At 39.6% G+C, this 16293-nt stretch overlaps 1 protein-coding gene across 1 annotated transcript in view; it reads left to right on the top strand.

Moving 5' to 3' along the window:
• Positions 1-16293, top strand: part of Prkar2b (protein kinase cAMP-dependent type II regulatory subunit beta) — a 73515-nt gene that overhangs the window by 53901 nt on the left and 3321 nt on the right. Inside the window, exons 6-11 of the mRNA XM_023719495.1 lie at positions 1389-1495; positions 4761-4914; positions 10039-10140; positions 11945-12019; positions 14713-14778; positions 14913-15051. Of these exons, the coding sequence (XP_023575263.1) occupies positions 1389-1495; positions 4761-4914; positions 10039-10140; positions 11945-12019; positions 14713-14778; positions 14913-15051 (643 nt within the window). The remainder of the gene's footprint in view (positions 1-1388; positions 1496-4760; positions 4915-10038; positions 10141-11944; positions 12020-14712; positions 14779-14912; positions 15052-16293) is intronic.

Raw genomic sequence — 16293 nt, 5'->3', positions numbered from 1 at the left:
GTTGTAGTTTCTCCAAATCAAATCTACTTTTCTGTTGTTCAAGGGTCTGAATTGGCATGTTTGTTTAGAGGAAAAGTTTAGCTGAAGTTTATCCTGGAGCCTGACACCCACACTTAGATGAAAAATTTATGGTTTTAGTGGTTGAATAATAGTTTTAATCTTGCTGGCCCGTCTTAGTAAGGAAGATAATTGCTTTTTAAAGAGAACATTAATGACAGAACAGTGACAGTATTTGTCATAGTCACTTTTTGCTTTTTTATTTTGCTGTTATTCTTTTACTAAATTAAAAAGTAGTGGTACTGGGAACCTCCAAGTGATACAGGGAGAAAAACTGACCTCGCAACCTAAAAGATACCTGGGACGAGTTTGTGTTCTCTAAAAATGATGAATTTTAGGAACAAAAAGAGGTTATGAGCAGAGTATATTTTTTGAGGGAAAGAAAGCTCTTGTCCAAGAGAGGGACAGGAGGGGGGACCCCAAGTGGGTGGTCCCCGGGAAGCTGTTTCTTCCAGGGACTTTTATAGAAGAAAACCATGTGGTAAGGTGGGTCTAAGGTGGTGGAGAAGACACAGGAACTCACTTAGGGGGGCATGAGGTGGGACAAAACTATGGTCAACCAGTGAGATTACAAGCACCATTGCTCAGGTAAAATTGGTTAAATCCAGACCAAATGGAGAAGTGAGTCATTTAGCAAGTGGGCCTGAATACTGGGCAGGGTCTCTTCCTTTTGGGGGTTGGGCTAGTGACTCATTTGGGCTCTTTCAAGGTGATCAATACCTATTTAAATATCAATCCCTGATGCCCATCCCTAGGGAAGTATGTAGCTGTGTTTCCTCTTTTTGTCTTGGTCTTGAGGTGTGGCCCAGATGGGAGTGTCTGTCTCTTCCCAGTTGCAAAGTCACCTTGTCTTCCATCTTGTCTCCTTCAGGACCTGTCCCTGTCTGACTGCCTATAATGTATCTAATTCAGCTGCCTACAACAGGAGGGCTAAAGATCTAAATTCACCAAATATTTATATTATCTCTATATAAACTTTAGCCTTGATTAATAGGGAAGTTTTAGAAATGGACCTCTTTAAAGAAATTTCAAATAATTCTTTACCAACCTAGTCATTTAAGTATATGTTGGTTTGGTAGTTAATTTTTCATTTTAAAGTGATGATACTATAGATATTCTCATTTTAATTACTTTTATTTAAATGCTGAGTGTGAGAGTAAATATATGATCATCTCATATGTACATAGTAGAGAAGACCACTATTTTTCCGACAAAACTAATGTCAAGAATATTTCCTTGCTTTGAGATCATTTACAGAAGTATAATTAAATGGTTAAGAAAGCATGTTCTGGATAGGCGTAAAGATCGTATCTTGTCTTTTTTAAAAATAGGAGCAGATGTCTCAAGTATTAGATGCCATGTTTGAAAAATTGGTCAAAGAAGGGGAGCATGTAATTGATCAAGGAGATGACGGTGACAACTTTTATGTAATTGATAGGTAAGTTTTGTCTGGCCTGACTGCTGATACTTATGCTATATTTTGCACAAAATCTCAGCGGTTCCTGTGACAGCTAAAGCATTAATATATGATAGTTGCTATTGCTCCATTATTCTTACTACTTACTGCATAACTGGTAGTAAAAACTTGTGAATACATATGATAGAACCATGTTCATTATGAAAAGAGGCGTGGTTTATAGAGAAATTGATGCTTTTTGGTTAGTCTATAAGTCTCAGTTATTAATATGAGCGTCCTTATTTGGTGAATTCAGTTTGAAAAACAATATGTAACAGTATGTAGCAGATGCGTATTAATAATAAAAATTAAAAAATAATGAGAATAGAACTAAAATGCAGTGCCTAGGAAATTAGAGTGGAACTTAATCTGTATTACTATTTTTTTTTTGAAGCCGGGGATTGAACTCAGGCCCTTGCACTTGCCAAGCAAGCACTTATTCAGCTGCGCTATCTCCCCAGCCCATGTATTACTATTTTTAATGAGATTTTTTTTTTTTTAAATTTTATTTATTTGTGTGTGTGTGTGTGTGTGTGTGTGTGTGTGTGTGTGGCCAGCTCAGCCCACCAGGGGGTGGCGCTGGCTGGCATGTGGTGCTGGGGGATTGAACCGCAGTCCCTGTATTTGCTAAGCTTGTTCTAAGTAGGTGCTTTAGACCACTGAGCCATCTCACCAGCCCCAATGAGATTTTTTTAACTGAAAAATAAATACACTCATGATTAAGGGTTCAGATATTTCAAAGGGCATACAATAAGAAAGTCAGTCTTCCCTTCCTATTACTTCATCCTCTTCCAGGCAGTAGCAAACAGTTTGTGTGTGTCTTTGACACTTTTGGTGCAATGTTTTATTTGTCTTTAAAGAACTCCTTAAGAGGGCCAGAGCTCAGGGGCATAAGCATCTGCCTGGCAAGTGTAAGGTCCTGAGTTTGATCCCAAAAAGCACCCCTGTAAGAGAGAAACTATTTTATTTAAATAAGGGGGTATGCGTTGCTACAGCAAGTCTATAATTTCAGAAAATTTAATTTGTGTTTACTTCATCCAGGAACAGTGTGCTTTGCATGGTGGGTAAATGACCAAATAGGGAAGCTGTATTGGGTGAATCTGTATTTCTTTCCTTTTGTAAAGTGAAGATGAAGCATCTGTGTATTACAGTGGGTATCCCTAAGCTCTGTAGATGGACTCCCAGCCTGACCATTGGATGGGATTTGCTTCATTGCGCAGGGTGTGAGAGGCCTTGCTAAAACCACACCTCTTCTAAGCCCCGGCCTTATTTCCTGGCTGTGGCTCTGTGGCAGTGTCTCCTACATCAGTTGTGCATACTCCTCCACTCCCTCATCCCCAGTACCCAGAGACCTCTTCCCAAGGCACTCACCAGGATTTTGAAGTAGAACAGAACCAGTTATCCTCTATGTACATCAGAGTTACAGGTTTGGTATTATTAACAGCTTTCATCAGTGAAGCAACTTAGAAATTCACTCAGCTGTGATTAGTGGAAGGGGACTATGGGACCCTAAATAGAGTGTGTTGGTAGTGTTTCTTCAGAGGTTATTTTTATTGTCAAAACTGCCTTATATTTGAATGTAGTTTGTTCACTACTCACAGAGGAAACAGGCACACAGAAGCGAGGGCTTGGTTTAGGTCACCCTGCTGGGCAGTGTGCAGATGCCCTCACCACCACATCCACGGCCTCCCTCTAAGCCCTTTCCCAGGGACTGTGCTGCTGTGGCCTCACATTATCAGGGACGAAATCTCATTGACAATCAGCCCACAGTATTTTAACAAGAGTTAAACTGATGCAATTTCAATAGAAGTGGTAGTTTGCTGTCCTCATCATTGCATTTTGCTGTACATTTGATCCTGTTCACAGTGGTAAGTGTAGAGAACAGTTTCGGTGCAAAAGTATAGTTGGTATAAATAAAAGAGTTCAATTTGTGTTTGAAAAATAACTGATCCATGGAGCAAATTCTAGAATGTATCCTTAAAACGGTGATTCTGCCCATGAATTACATTAAACACCCAATTACTGTTTTCGTTCTTCTTCATTGATATCTTTTGTGTTATCTTATGTTTCTACCCTTCTTATTTTGCTATTATTTATGATCCTTTCATAATCCTAAAAGTCACCACCTTTCTTGCCGCCACCCCTCTGTTTTGTCTTTGCTGAGCATTTGCCCACAAAGACCCTTTGTGTTTTCTCAGATGCTTCAGCAAGGTTGCTGCCCTGTTCCCTGATAAAATACAGTATGTGGAGAGGCAGCCCTTCTACTCAAAGGACAGTGTGCACAAATGTAGACCCTGGATAATGTGGACAAACAGTGGAGTCTTGTTTGCCTATAAAAACAACCTCAAAACAAACAAACAAAAAAAAAAAAACAACCCTCAATGAAAAAATAGGCACAGAAAAATTACACATTTTAAAGACAAGGATCCGGGGCCAGGGAAATGGATCAGTAGAATAAGCACTTTCCTGGCAAGCACAAGGGCCTGAGTTCGATCCCCAATTCCGCCAAAACATTAAAAAAAAAAAAAAAAAAAAAAAAAATACAGACAAGGATCCTATATTCAGCTTGAATTTCTATCACTTTTTATCTCTAGACTGGGAGTTGATCTCAAGTTAAGGGCTAGATTGTATAAAGAGCCAGACAGTAAATATTTGAGGTTTTTGTGGACTAATTTTTTCTGTTGCAACTATTCACCCCTGCGGGTATGAGCAAACCACTCATACACAGTGCATAAAGTAACAAGTTTGTTTGTATTCCAATAAAAGTCTATTTAAAAAAGAAGGTAGCCAATCATTGGGCTGATCCTGCTATTATAAAGTCTTGTAGTGAGTTCCGTAGAGTAGGAGCTAACCAACCTGTTATAGTTATGTTCTTTTTTAAAACAAACCATTTTCTTCTGATCACAAAAATAGTACTTGATCACCCCCCGGACCTCCTCACTGCTCTTATGCTGTAAGTACAATATGTGACATATATAGTCTTAAATCTTTGTCATGTATTTTATGAAATTAAATTTGTGTTGTTTGGTTCCCTTTTCCAGTACACATAGGCCCCTACTCTAGTCTAGCTAGTGGTCTCCTCCTGCTGGCTGGGACAGATTGATACATATTCGTACCATTTTATTGTTATTAGAGCAGATAGGGCAGAAGTAAGCTTTTGCTACACAGGACTCATTTCTGAAATAGTTTAAGTGCAATGAGATTTTATTTAAATTACCTTTGCCTCTAATTTACATATGTGCAACAGAGGAACCTTTGATATTTATGTAAAATGTGATGGCGTTGGAAGATGTGTTGGTAATTACGACAATCGTGGGAGTTTTGGCGAACTGGCCTTAATGTACAATACACCCAGAGCGGCTACAATAACTGCTACCTCTCCTGGTGCTCTGTGGGGTTTGGTAAGTAAAATATTTATTTGACTGAGTTCTGTTATTTGTAAAAGTCATTATGACCACAGCCAGGTAGACACTGTATTTCACTTTTAATAGATAGATTTATTTGGACTCATTAGTATCAGGGACTTTACTAAGCAACTGCTGGATACTGAACTGTTGGGCCCTAAGACTGAGTCAAGCTTTGTGTCCATACCCCGTTGCAGTCAAGGCTGCAGCTTGAGATCTGCCAGCCCCAAGGAAGAGCCCAGATCTAAAGCGCTTCTCTCACCTGCTCTTACAAACAGACCTTCAGACAAAGGCATCGGTGCTTTTCCTCAGATAGCTTTGTGAGTGCCACACTTCAGCCATGTAAATGTGGGTATCCCAAAGTGCTACCCCAATACTGTGTCTGTATTGCCTGGGATCTTTTTAAGAATGCAGTCAGGGACTCCTTGCACTGCCTCTGGCCTGTGAGTCAGAGCCTCTGGACGTGGGCCCTGCAGCCTGTAGCTGAACAAGTCTTCCAGGTGAGTCTGATGTGTGGCTTCTCATAGTGCTATCACTTACTGGTAATACCTTTGTACTTAAGAGCAGCTATGGGCTGGCGAGATAGCTCAGCAGACTACGCTTGCTTAGGCAAGCACAGGGACTGGGGTTCGACTCCCAGCACCACATGCCATGCTGGCTGCCCACCGGCGTGCTGAGCCAGTCACTAGACCAGGTATGGTGGCACATGCCTGTAATCCCAGCTCTGGGGAGGCTGAAAACAGGAGGATCACTATGAGTCCAATCACTATGAGTCACTATGTAGTGAGACCCTGTACCAAATACATAAGAAAAAAGAGTGGCTATATACAGCAAAATGTTTCTTACCTGGCTGCACATCAGAATTGCCTTGGGTTTTTGCTTTGTTTTTTCCTCTTGCCTAGACCCTACCACAGACAGATTTAATCAGAATCTCAACAGTGAGCTCTAGACTAGAGTATAACTTGAGAATCCCTAATTGAAAAAACAGAAATTCTCCAAAATATAACACTTTGTAAGCACTGACAAGATGCCACAAGTGGAAGATTCCACATGACTTCATGACTGGTCACCGTCAAAACACACATTACAGATATTTGCTAAAATTAGTTTAAGACTACACAGAAAAGGTGTTAGGAAGCATAAATGAAGTTCATGTTTAGACTTTTTCCCCAAGATACCTTGTTATATATGCAATATCTCAAAACTTGAAAAAATCTAAAATCCAAAACTTTTCTGGTCTCAATCATTTCAAATAAGGGTTCTCAGCCAATGCCTTTAAAGTAAAATTTCAATGCTAATACAAGACTTACAAGTTGGTTTAAAGACATACTGTATTTGGGGAAGAAATAGAGTAGGGAGGGAGATTGCTTGCTCGTGTCGTAGTAGATTGCAGAGGATCGGCTGCTACTAAAGTTGAGGCTGAAAACTTGGGTCAGGTGGTGGTTCTCAGATCTTGACAACCTGCAGCTCCCCCGTGGGTCTGCGTGCAGAGTTGGCCCCAGGGCCTGGGCGAGGCCTGCGGTCTGCCTTCTCATCAGCTCCCAGAGATAGCAGTGCTGCCGGTTGTAAGACCCCCTTTAAGCAGCACGGATGTAGGGCAATGTTCACAACGCGTGTATTTGCTTAAAACTGCTGAAAACAACCCACCCTAAGTAGCCCAGCTTAATATATGTATTTATTTTTCTCAAAATTGTTTTATGAAAAGAGAAGAGATTGATATAAGTAGGAAGTTTGGTAACTGTCTCATTTCCAAGGCCTGTAGCATTATAGGATTTGCACATTATTTAGCTCAGCGTTTGACTCTCAAATGGATTCAGCTGATAAAAATACCCTGCTCTGAAAAACCAGACATTTTGCATTTTTGTCTATTAGAACAAGGCAGCTACTGTATACTTCCTAAAAATCAGATGAATTACTTTTTTTAATTGTAGAAGAAAATTGGAGTTGTCTCAGATGGAAGGAAACTTGTCATCTGAAGTGTTTTAAGAACTCCCTGAGATGAGTCCCCAAAGCCAGTAGAGAAAAACCACATGAGAGCAGATCTTGGTTCATATTAAGTTCTGCGTGCCCTCGAACGGCGCAGAGATCTAGCATCTGCTGTGACCGGTTCTGTTGAGGAAGGTACAATCCCAGCATGAGTTGTCCCAGTGGGGTTGCCCACCTAGATCAGACTGTCACCCAGTGAGGAAGCTGCCTTACTAAGATCAGCCCCTTTCAATATTGAGTCTTCAGCCCTGGTGGAAAACACTTAAGTAGAGAAGCTCAGGATTTCCAAGGTTGTATAATACTTACGCTCCCAAGAAACATTTTAAAGGCCTGGTGAGATGGCTCAGTGGTCTAAAGCACCTACTTAGAACCTACTTAGAAGCTGGCCAAAGCACAGGGACCGTGGTTCAATCCCCCAGCACCACATGCCAGCCAGCCTCGCCCCCTGGTGGGCTGAGCTGGCCACACACACACACACACACACACACACACACACACACACACACAAATAAAATAAATAAATAATAAAAATTAAAAAAAAAACATTTTAAAGTAATATTTGGGAGTCTAGATAAGTTGCTAAAATGTAGAAAAGGGTGCAGTTGGTGATAATCATTTTTTCGTACATATGTAAGTATGATACCTTTTAAAAATCATGCTAATTAACAAAACTAATATTTTAACCTGATTTTTAATAGCAACTCACCTAGCCAATGCTTTCTTAGGGAAAGTTGAGTAAAAAAGAAAATTTTAAGGTTAACAAGGCTGGAGCTCTGTATAGATTTGGAAGAATAAAAATAAAATTATAAGAGAAAAGTTTTTATTGAAGGCCTCACTCTGTATTTGGTTACTGTTGGCCTTAATGGATCAGCTGATCTACATGGCCATTATTGAAATGACGAGGATGAAAGTATTTCAAATTGAATTTTGTGTACTTTAGATGTCACAGCAGATGTGAAGAGAGGGCTTTTAATAGGGAATTCTTCCCCAAAAAGTTTAACCCTTGGTTGTTCCTAAATTACTAAAATATTTCAGGTCTTAACTATTTTGCAATAAACTATCCATAAAATGGTTGTGTACTTGGTTACCAGATGTCGTACAATCACAACCACTTTCTGATTCTGGGGGACTTTCAATAAATTAGAGATTTTTAAGCATGGCATGTAGAGATTTTGATCCTACATTAAAGTCTAGGATCTCAGAAACCATTATAGCTGATTCTGTTGCACAGCCAGATTTAGAAATGATTTCAGTATTTTTGGGAATTCTCTTACAATAGTGTCTCTTTGAGAAGTTATTAAAACTCTAAATCCAAATTACAGATAGTGTCAAAATGGCAGTAAACCTAATTGATTTATTTATTTATTTTTATTTATTACATTTATTTATTGTGTGTGTGTGTGGCCAGCTCAGCCCACCAGGGGGCGGGTCTGGCTGGCATGTGGTGCTGGGGATCGAACCGCGGTCCCTGTGCTTTGCCAAGCTTGTTTCAAGTAGGTGCTTTAGACCACTGAGCCATCTCTCCAGCCCCAGTAAACCTAATTGAGGAATAAGTGGGCTGTTTAATTTGTTAGCTAGCCTCTTGGTCTGATGGGCTGCTATAACAGACTCTGTAGAATGGGTAGCTTACCAGACGGACATTCTTCACAGTTCTGGAGACCAGGAAGTCCAGATTTCAGACACCAGAAAATGTCTGGCAAAGTCCTGCTTCCTGGTTCCAACGTGGTCATCTTCTCATCATGGCCTCAGTCAGTGCAAGGGGCAAGGCAGCTCCCCAGGGCCTCTTTCATAGGAAATTCGTGACCTCATCAGCTCACAAAGGCCTACCTTCTAATGCATAACACTGAGGGTTGGACATTCAACAGACCAGTTTCAGGGGAGCACAAACCTTGTGTCTGTCACACTTAGATATTTGTATCCTACTGCAACTTTCTACCAGTTAGTGGGGATTGAAACTAGGGTCTTTGTACTTTGCCTTCTTTCTTTCTTTCTTTCTTTCTTTCTTTCTTTCTTTCTTTCTTTCTTTCTTTCTTTCTTTTTGATATGGAGAAGTCTCACTAAGTTGCCTAGGCTGGACTTGAATGTATAATCCTCCTGCCTCAGCTTCCAGAGTGTTGGGATTACTATACAGGCTTATACCACCACATCTGGGTGAGATTTTTCTTCATCACACTCTTAATACATTTAAATTCTGCTTCAAGATGTTTGTATAACATATTGGTTTTATTAAAATGCTGTATTTATTTATCACTGGATGACAAATTATGTAATTAATTGGGTTTTCATTTAAAAGTTAATATTTTGTGAGAATTTTTTTAAAATAAAATTTTTAGAGAAATAATTCTTGAGCTGTTATTCTTAAAAACTTAGCTAGTTCCTCAATAAAGTCTGTATCTTTGGTATCATGTAGTATGAACATAAATAATGATGTTAGATTTTACACGTAAGCTCTGACATTATACCTCATTCAAGAAAGTGCAATTTTTCTGTGCCTTCACATTTTTAAAAAGGAAAATTCTTAATCACTGTAGATAAGGAAAAGAACCTACAATATACTTTTTCAAGTCATCTCTTGCATTATTAATTTATGATTACATTTTTTCTAATAGCATTTTTATATGATTTTACTCTACGTTCGAAGACACATAAGAAACAACTGTACACGTATTTGTGTTTGTGGATGCATAAAATATTTCACAAAGCAATGCTCTGAGAAATTCGCTCTGATATTTTCAGTTCTATATTAAGTTTTGTGAAGATGCTGGTCCTGACCCACCTAGTTTGTATTGTAACCCTTTAGGCTGCCTTGTACAGATGAACACTGCTGTTTCAGAGTGGCGGGACAGCGCCTTCTTGTGGTTATAGCCCAGTGTGTTGGTCACACTTCATAGGAGTATGTAAAAGTAAATCGATGCTTCCTTTATGAGAAAAGGAAATTATTTTATAAGGTTCTGTAGTAATATTTTGTGCCCAAAGAAATAAAAAATCTGAACTGAGTTCATTTAAAAGTATAATGATGTTAATCTTATTTTGAAACCTTCAGTTATTCTTGTAGGGAATAAAAATACTTGTTCAGAATGGTTTCTCTATAAACTTAATTTTTAACTCTTTTTGTTTTTTAAATTCTGCCTTTAGGACAGGGTAACCTTCAGGAGAATAATTGTAAAAAACAATGCCAAAAAGAGAAAGATGTATGAAAGCTTTATTGAGTCACTGCCATTCCTTAAATCTTTGGAGGCAAGTATATGTTTATGCTTTAATTCTGCTTTAAAACTTGTATTGCTAAGGGGCCAGGGATATGGCTCAGTGGAATAAGCGCTTCCCTGGCAAGTGCAAGGGCCTGAGTTCAATCACCGGTTCCGCCAAAAAAAAAAAACAAAAAAAAAAAACAAAAAACTTGTATTGCTAGAAATAGTTCCACAGAAAAATTTCTTTGAATGAAAATCCATTGGGAAAGACCATATGGTGATGTTACTTTTTATAATTCAGTATTTTTTGTTTTGTTATTTATAAGTAATAGACTCCTATCCAACAAGTACAGGAAATTTTATATGTGATTTTTAGCTAATAGCAAACTTAATCATGTATGTGTTGGCAAGATCCACCAGTTGTGCTTTAGGTGAGGAGCTACCTAAATACTGAGTGTCTTCATTGGCTTCATCTTTACTGTTATTTCCTCTTAAGATTAGTATCTCAGGCCCCACCCTTCTGCTCCACTTGTCTCTTCCCTTCCCTCTTGCCCCCTCCTCTCTCTGGCTATGGATTTTCACTTGGTGGATGCGTCAAATCCCACGGCCTTACACACTGTGTATATGCTGATAACCTTCTAACATTGTTGCCCATTGGTTATTTAACATCTCCTGCTGGGTGTCTTAGGGACATTGCAAATCTACCACACTCTGAATGTCCTTTTTCCTTCCCATCTTAGTGGACAGCAGCACTATCCTTTTAGTGTCTCGGGAAGGGCCCTTGGAGTTAACACTCACTCTTCTGTTTTCTCCACTGATGACCAATATGTTAGTGACCTTACATGCCCTATTTTTAGAATATATCCAGAATCTGGTTATTTCCTACCAACTTCCCCATCATTCTCTCCTGCTTGGCTTATATCATCTGCAAGCATAACTCTAAAGCGCAGATAAGAGCCTCCACAAGGGACTTGACAGCCCGGCCCTGTTTTCACCCCTGTACTCTCATCGCCCTGTCCTAGACACAAGGCTTCCTGCTGTTGCTCACACCCGCAGCTCTCACCTACTTAGGGGCCTGCACAATTGCCATCTGTCTGCACAGTCCTTCTACATGGGACTGTGGCTCATTCCCTCATCTCTGCATTTCTTGGCCCAGATGTCTTATCAGTGAGACCGCCTGCTTATGTTTTTATCTCTGAAAGTAGAAACTTGGAGAGTTGTTACCCTCAAAATTCAATTTTACTTTCTTTGAATACATCACTGTTAATGCATTTCTAGATATTTTAGTTTCCTATTTGAAATATTTTAGAGTAATTCAAGAGGAGCACTTCTGTGTACCTGTAACATAAGAAGGCAAGTGTCAACATAGTAGTGCTTCTTCTTTCTAGTGTCTGGGATTGTCAGGTTGTGCCTGGTAGAATCTTGGCTGCATTACAGAAAGCATGTTAGGCAGCTGATCTCCTGCAACTTAGTTCTTTAAATAGAAATGGATTGGGTGGAAATCCAATGCCTTCAGACTAGGCCAATAACTTAAAGAAGAAAACCAAGCCAGGAGGGAACTCTGGTGAATTGGGGAACATGTGCTCCCACTAAAGAAACAGCTGCTCTTCCTCCATAGTTTTATTGTTGCCATGTGGGAATTTGGGCTGAGGGTTGCTGAATCTTTGGATTTTTCAAGAGAAGCTGGAAATACAAGTTTGTTTATTTTAAAGTGCTTGCAATTAATGTAACATACAACGTACACACTGCTGAATGATGATTTTGCTGTAGGCTACCACTTTTCAACTTGTCTAATAGGTAAGATTACCCAATTATTGTGTGTCTATTTAATGATGTCTCTCTTTCTTCGGTAGGTTTCTGAACGCCTAAAAGTGGTAGATGTGATAGGCACCAAAGTATACAACGATGGAGAACAAATCATTGCTCAGGTATAGTTGTTTTTTTGCTGTTGGTACTGAGGATGGAACCAAAAGTCTTGTACATGCTAGGCGAGTGCTCTCTCTCCGAGCTGCATCCCTAGCCCTTAAATATTTTTATGTGTAGCTCAGTTTAGGATTATATTGCAAAAGGTTTTTATACATTTGTGTCTTAATAAACTTGATTTCTACAGCTAGTATTTAGTGGTAGATTAAATGACTATTCCAACAAATGTCTGTAAAAATGGTTTAAAAAAACAGCCATTAAGCTACTTGAACATTTTCACTCAAATGAATACCTCCTGATATAAATGTATTAAACTATCGAATGGCTTTCTGAATACTTTTGTAATACGTGACACGAAGCTTGCATGTAGGTATAAGAATTAAGATATCATTTATTAGGAGGAGGGGGAGGAGCAGGAGGAGGAGGAGGAAGAGGAGGAGGAGGAGGAGGAGTGTGCCATGAGATTAGTAAGAGCCCTGCAGTCCGTGGGAGATAGTGTGCGGTTCTCCCTAGGCGAGCCGAGGTGAAACCTCCTGAGGCCCTGCAGATAACATTCACGGAGAAGAGGACGTTCCACCATGCACTTCGCTGGTTTCCAAGTAAAAGTATTAAATAAATTTGTTCTTTAACCCTTAGCACTTTCTGAGAGCCCACTTGGAACCAATAATATTATATACCTCAGCACAGGGCTACTAAAAAGTAGAACATGAAGTTAGTTGAAGTTCACAGCTTGCGGACAGTAGTGCCTTATTTCTTAGTTATATTTTTTGAAGCCCTGAGCAAATGATTTAAGTCAATTTTTAATAGATGCTACAATTTTTAAAATTATAGCATTGTATTACATTGTGTATTTATCCAAGTGCTTCTTTATATGTGGAACAAGACTCAAGGTCTATAAGATCAAGCGAAAAAAAAATCATTGTTCAGAAGCAACTAATTCCAAGCCCCTGTCCTTACACAGTATGAGAGATGTGTGCGTGTGTACTTGGAGTAGAGCAGCCAGGGATTAGGAAGGAATGGGATTAGAATGAAAGGTAAGGCTAAGATTCTACTCTAAACTGTCAAATAACAGAGAGCACTTTTGAATTGTTTGTCTCTGGGTGCTAGGGATTAAGTCTAGATCCTTACACCACACTGAGCATGTGTTCTACCCCTAGCCATGTAGACAGTTTTATTTACTTATTTATCTATAATTTTAAAAAATCTTTTATGTATTTATTGATTTGATACAGCTTGCTGTGTAGCTCAGACTTGTAGTGATCCTCCTATCTCAGCCTCCCCAGCACTGGGATTACAGATGTGTACCACCACACCTGGCTTCAGTGGCCAGCATGGCGCGCCCCGGGGCTCTGGGGCCCATATGGCGTGTGGTGCCAGGGATTGAACTCAGGCCCTTGCACTTGCCAGGCAAGCGCTTATTCTACTGAGCCATCTCCGCGGACCCTGTAAACACTTTTTAAAAGCTTCTGATTTTAAAGTACAGATTTACAAGATGTTGCAAAGTGGGTACGAAGTTCCATGTACTCGTCACCCAGTTCCTCCAAGTGCCTCTTACATCACTTGCGTATGAGATAGAGACTGATGTTGGCACAGTCCAGCTTTACTCAAATTTCACTAGATTTCTGTACATTTAGGACACACTTAAGCAGCTGATAGACCTATTATGATTTGTAACACTTGAAAATTTCCCATGAGGCTCTTAAGAAAATGATATAAAATAAGAGAGGGCTCGGAGACACAGCCTCAGGAAAGTGTGCATGCTTAAGGTACAAGGCTCAACACACACACACACACACACACACACACACACACACGAAAGGAGGCATGCTATGTTTAGGACTTACTAAGGATGTCTTTACATTTTTAGTTATCTTTTAAGCATTTATAATCATGTATTGGTACTGTATTATAGAAATACAGATTCAGCATTCATTTTTGTGGTATAACCTTGAGTTTTACAAACCTGTGTTTTTGCGGAATCATTTTGACAAACTTTTTTTAGAAGCCTATTATTACTCGTCTATATTAATTCAGAGAGCATGTTTGGAAGTCAAGGCAGAGTTCATTGAAAATCGAGAAAACAAAGTGGTGAGTAGTTAGAAATGGCATCCCCTGTTAGAATTTTAGAAGCTCTCTCAAGACCTTGAGGTGGGTTGTCATAAATTGGCATTTTGGAGTTCGGTCCTTGTCCAACTGCAGAGAAATCCTCACGGCTCACCTCTGTGCTTCCCGTGCATCTGAGTGCTTTCTGCGCTTTTTGTCTCATCACCAAGCCAGCGCTTATTACTTCCGGACCCACGGTGTGCATTTTAGCACCTTCCGAGGCCCAGGATCAGCCGCGGATTCCTGCTGACTGAGGGACTGCTGGGTGTACCACAGCACTGCCGTTTCTACCTCTGTGCTGCTAGGCAGGTTAAAACTTGAGGGGACATTGTTAGCCTGTTGTGATTTGCTGTATTTTTATGGCTTTTGAGCAGAAATGCTGTGGTATAGAAGTCTTATTTTTGAAATAATTTCATATGTGAAGCTGTTACTATGTAATTATGACACATAACCTCTCAAATTAGAAAGGAAATAGGCTGTCCCTATGGAATTCACTTTCTGGGCAAATCTCGGTGTGTGGGGTTAGACTGTTTTCAAGAGATCTGTCAATAGAATTTTCATTTCATTGTTTTGTTTGTTTGTTTTGTTCTGATAGGGAGACTTGGCTGATTCTTTTTTCATTGTAGAATCTGGAGAAGTGAAAATTACTATGAAAAGAAAGGTAAGCATTCTTAAATCCTAAAAAAATCCACAATAAATCCACAATAAATAATCACAAGATCCACAGTAGGTTTTCTTTTTACGTTTATAGCAAGGTTAAATTTATTTTTAAAATAAATGTTTTTACTTTGTCAGGGTAAATCAGAAGTGGAAGAGAATGGTGCAGTAGAGATCGCCCGATGCTCTCGGGGCCAGTACTTCGGAGAGCTTGCGCTGGTAACGAACAAGCCTCGAGCCGCTTCTGCGCATGCCATCGGGACGGTCAAATGCTTAGGTAGGGGTCACCGTGGCGGGCGCCGAAGTTGTGATGTCTGCATTATATGTGTTTGTGTGACCCAACACATCATTTCACTGGGTCTCAGATGTTGTGGTCCCTACAAAATACAGTAAAGTTAGGCTCACTGCATTATAAAATCAATTTGTGGAAGCCTATTTGTGGAAGCCATTATATTTGTATTTTACATGCAAATGTATTCATTCCTTTCATATTTTAAATCACACCTTATTTTAATAATTGCAATAAAAGCTACAACTACCAAGTTTTATGTCTAACTTGTTGAGTAGACGTGTGCTACATTCCTCAAGAGAGAAGGCTAGAATAATATCTTTGTAAAGTTCACTGTTTAACCCTTCAGGGGAAGTTGGAAGGTCTGTATGGATACTGTATATCCTCAGCGGAGCATAGGGGCTCCAGAAATGGGGTTTGCTAAAATATCATCAAATGTTATTTGTTGTTTGGTTCTTTATTACTTTCTTGTACTGTAACGACTTGGTAGAAATGCCAGCTTTAGTTGAAAGACATTGTATGTATCTGAGATTTAATATCTGAGAAGTCACTTCAATAATGAAAAATTATTTCAGGAAGTGACAATATAGATGACATTTTCCTTAAGAAAATTGATTCTAGAGTAATTAGCCTGTTCATGTTCTTCATCCTCAATTCAATAGGATAAACTTAGTTTCAGTGTTTTTAAGATTTGCAAGGATCGTCAGAATTAACTTCATAGAGAAGTCACTTTTTTAAAGGTTTTAAATAAGGATATTAGGGGCTGGTGAGATGGCTCAGTGGTCTAAAGCACCTACTTAGAACAAGCTAAGCTAAACAAAGCACAAGGACCACGGTTCAATCCCCCAGCACCACATGCCAGCCAGCCCCGCCCCCTGGTGGGCTGAGCTGGCCACACACACACACACAAATAAATAAATAAAAATTAAAAAAAATAAATAAAAAAAACAAGGATATTAATCAAGCAATGTGCTTAGATGAAAGAGAAGATAATTAGAACTGACAGGCAGTTTCCCTGAGTAGAGCTGTTACTAAGAGGAAAAATAACATGAGTGAAATTCTATTACTCTTTTAATATATCAATATTAAAGTTTGAAAGGCTGGCGTGATAGTCAGCGGACTAAGCGCCTGCTTAGGCAAGCACAGGGACTGTGGTTGGATCCCTGGCATCACAAGCTACACCAGCCCCACCCCCGGCCACGCTGAGCCAGCCACTGAGTCTGGGCATGG

Source organism: Octodon degus, unplaced genomic scaffold (assembly GCF_000260255.1).
Source record: "Octodon degus isolate 3935 unplaced genomic scaffold, OctDeg1.0 scaffold00068, whole genome shotgun sequence".
NCBI lineage: Eukaryota > Metazoa > Chordata > Mammalia > Rodentia > Octodontidae > Octodon > Octodon degus.
This window is presented reverse-complemented; position numbering and strand designations above follow the sequence as displayed.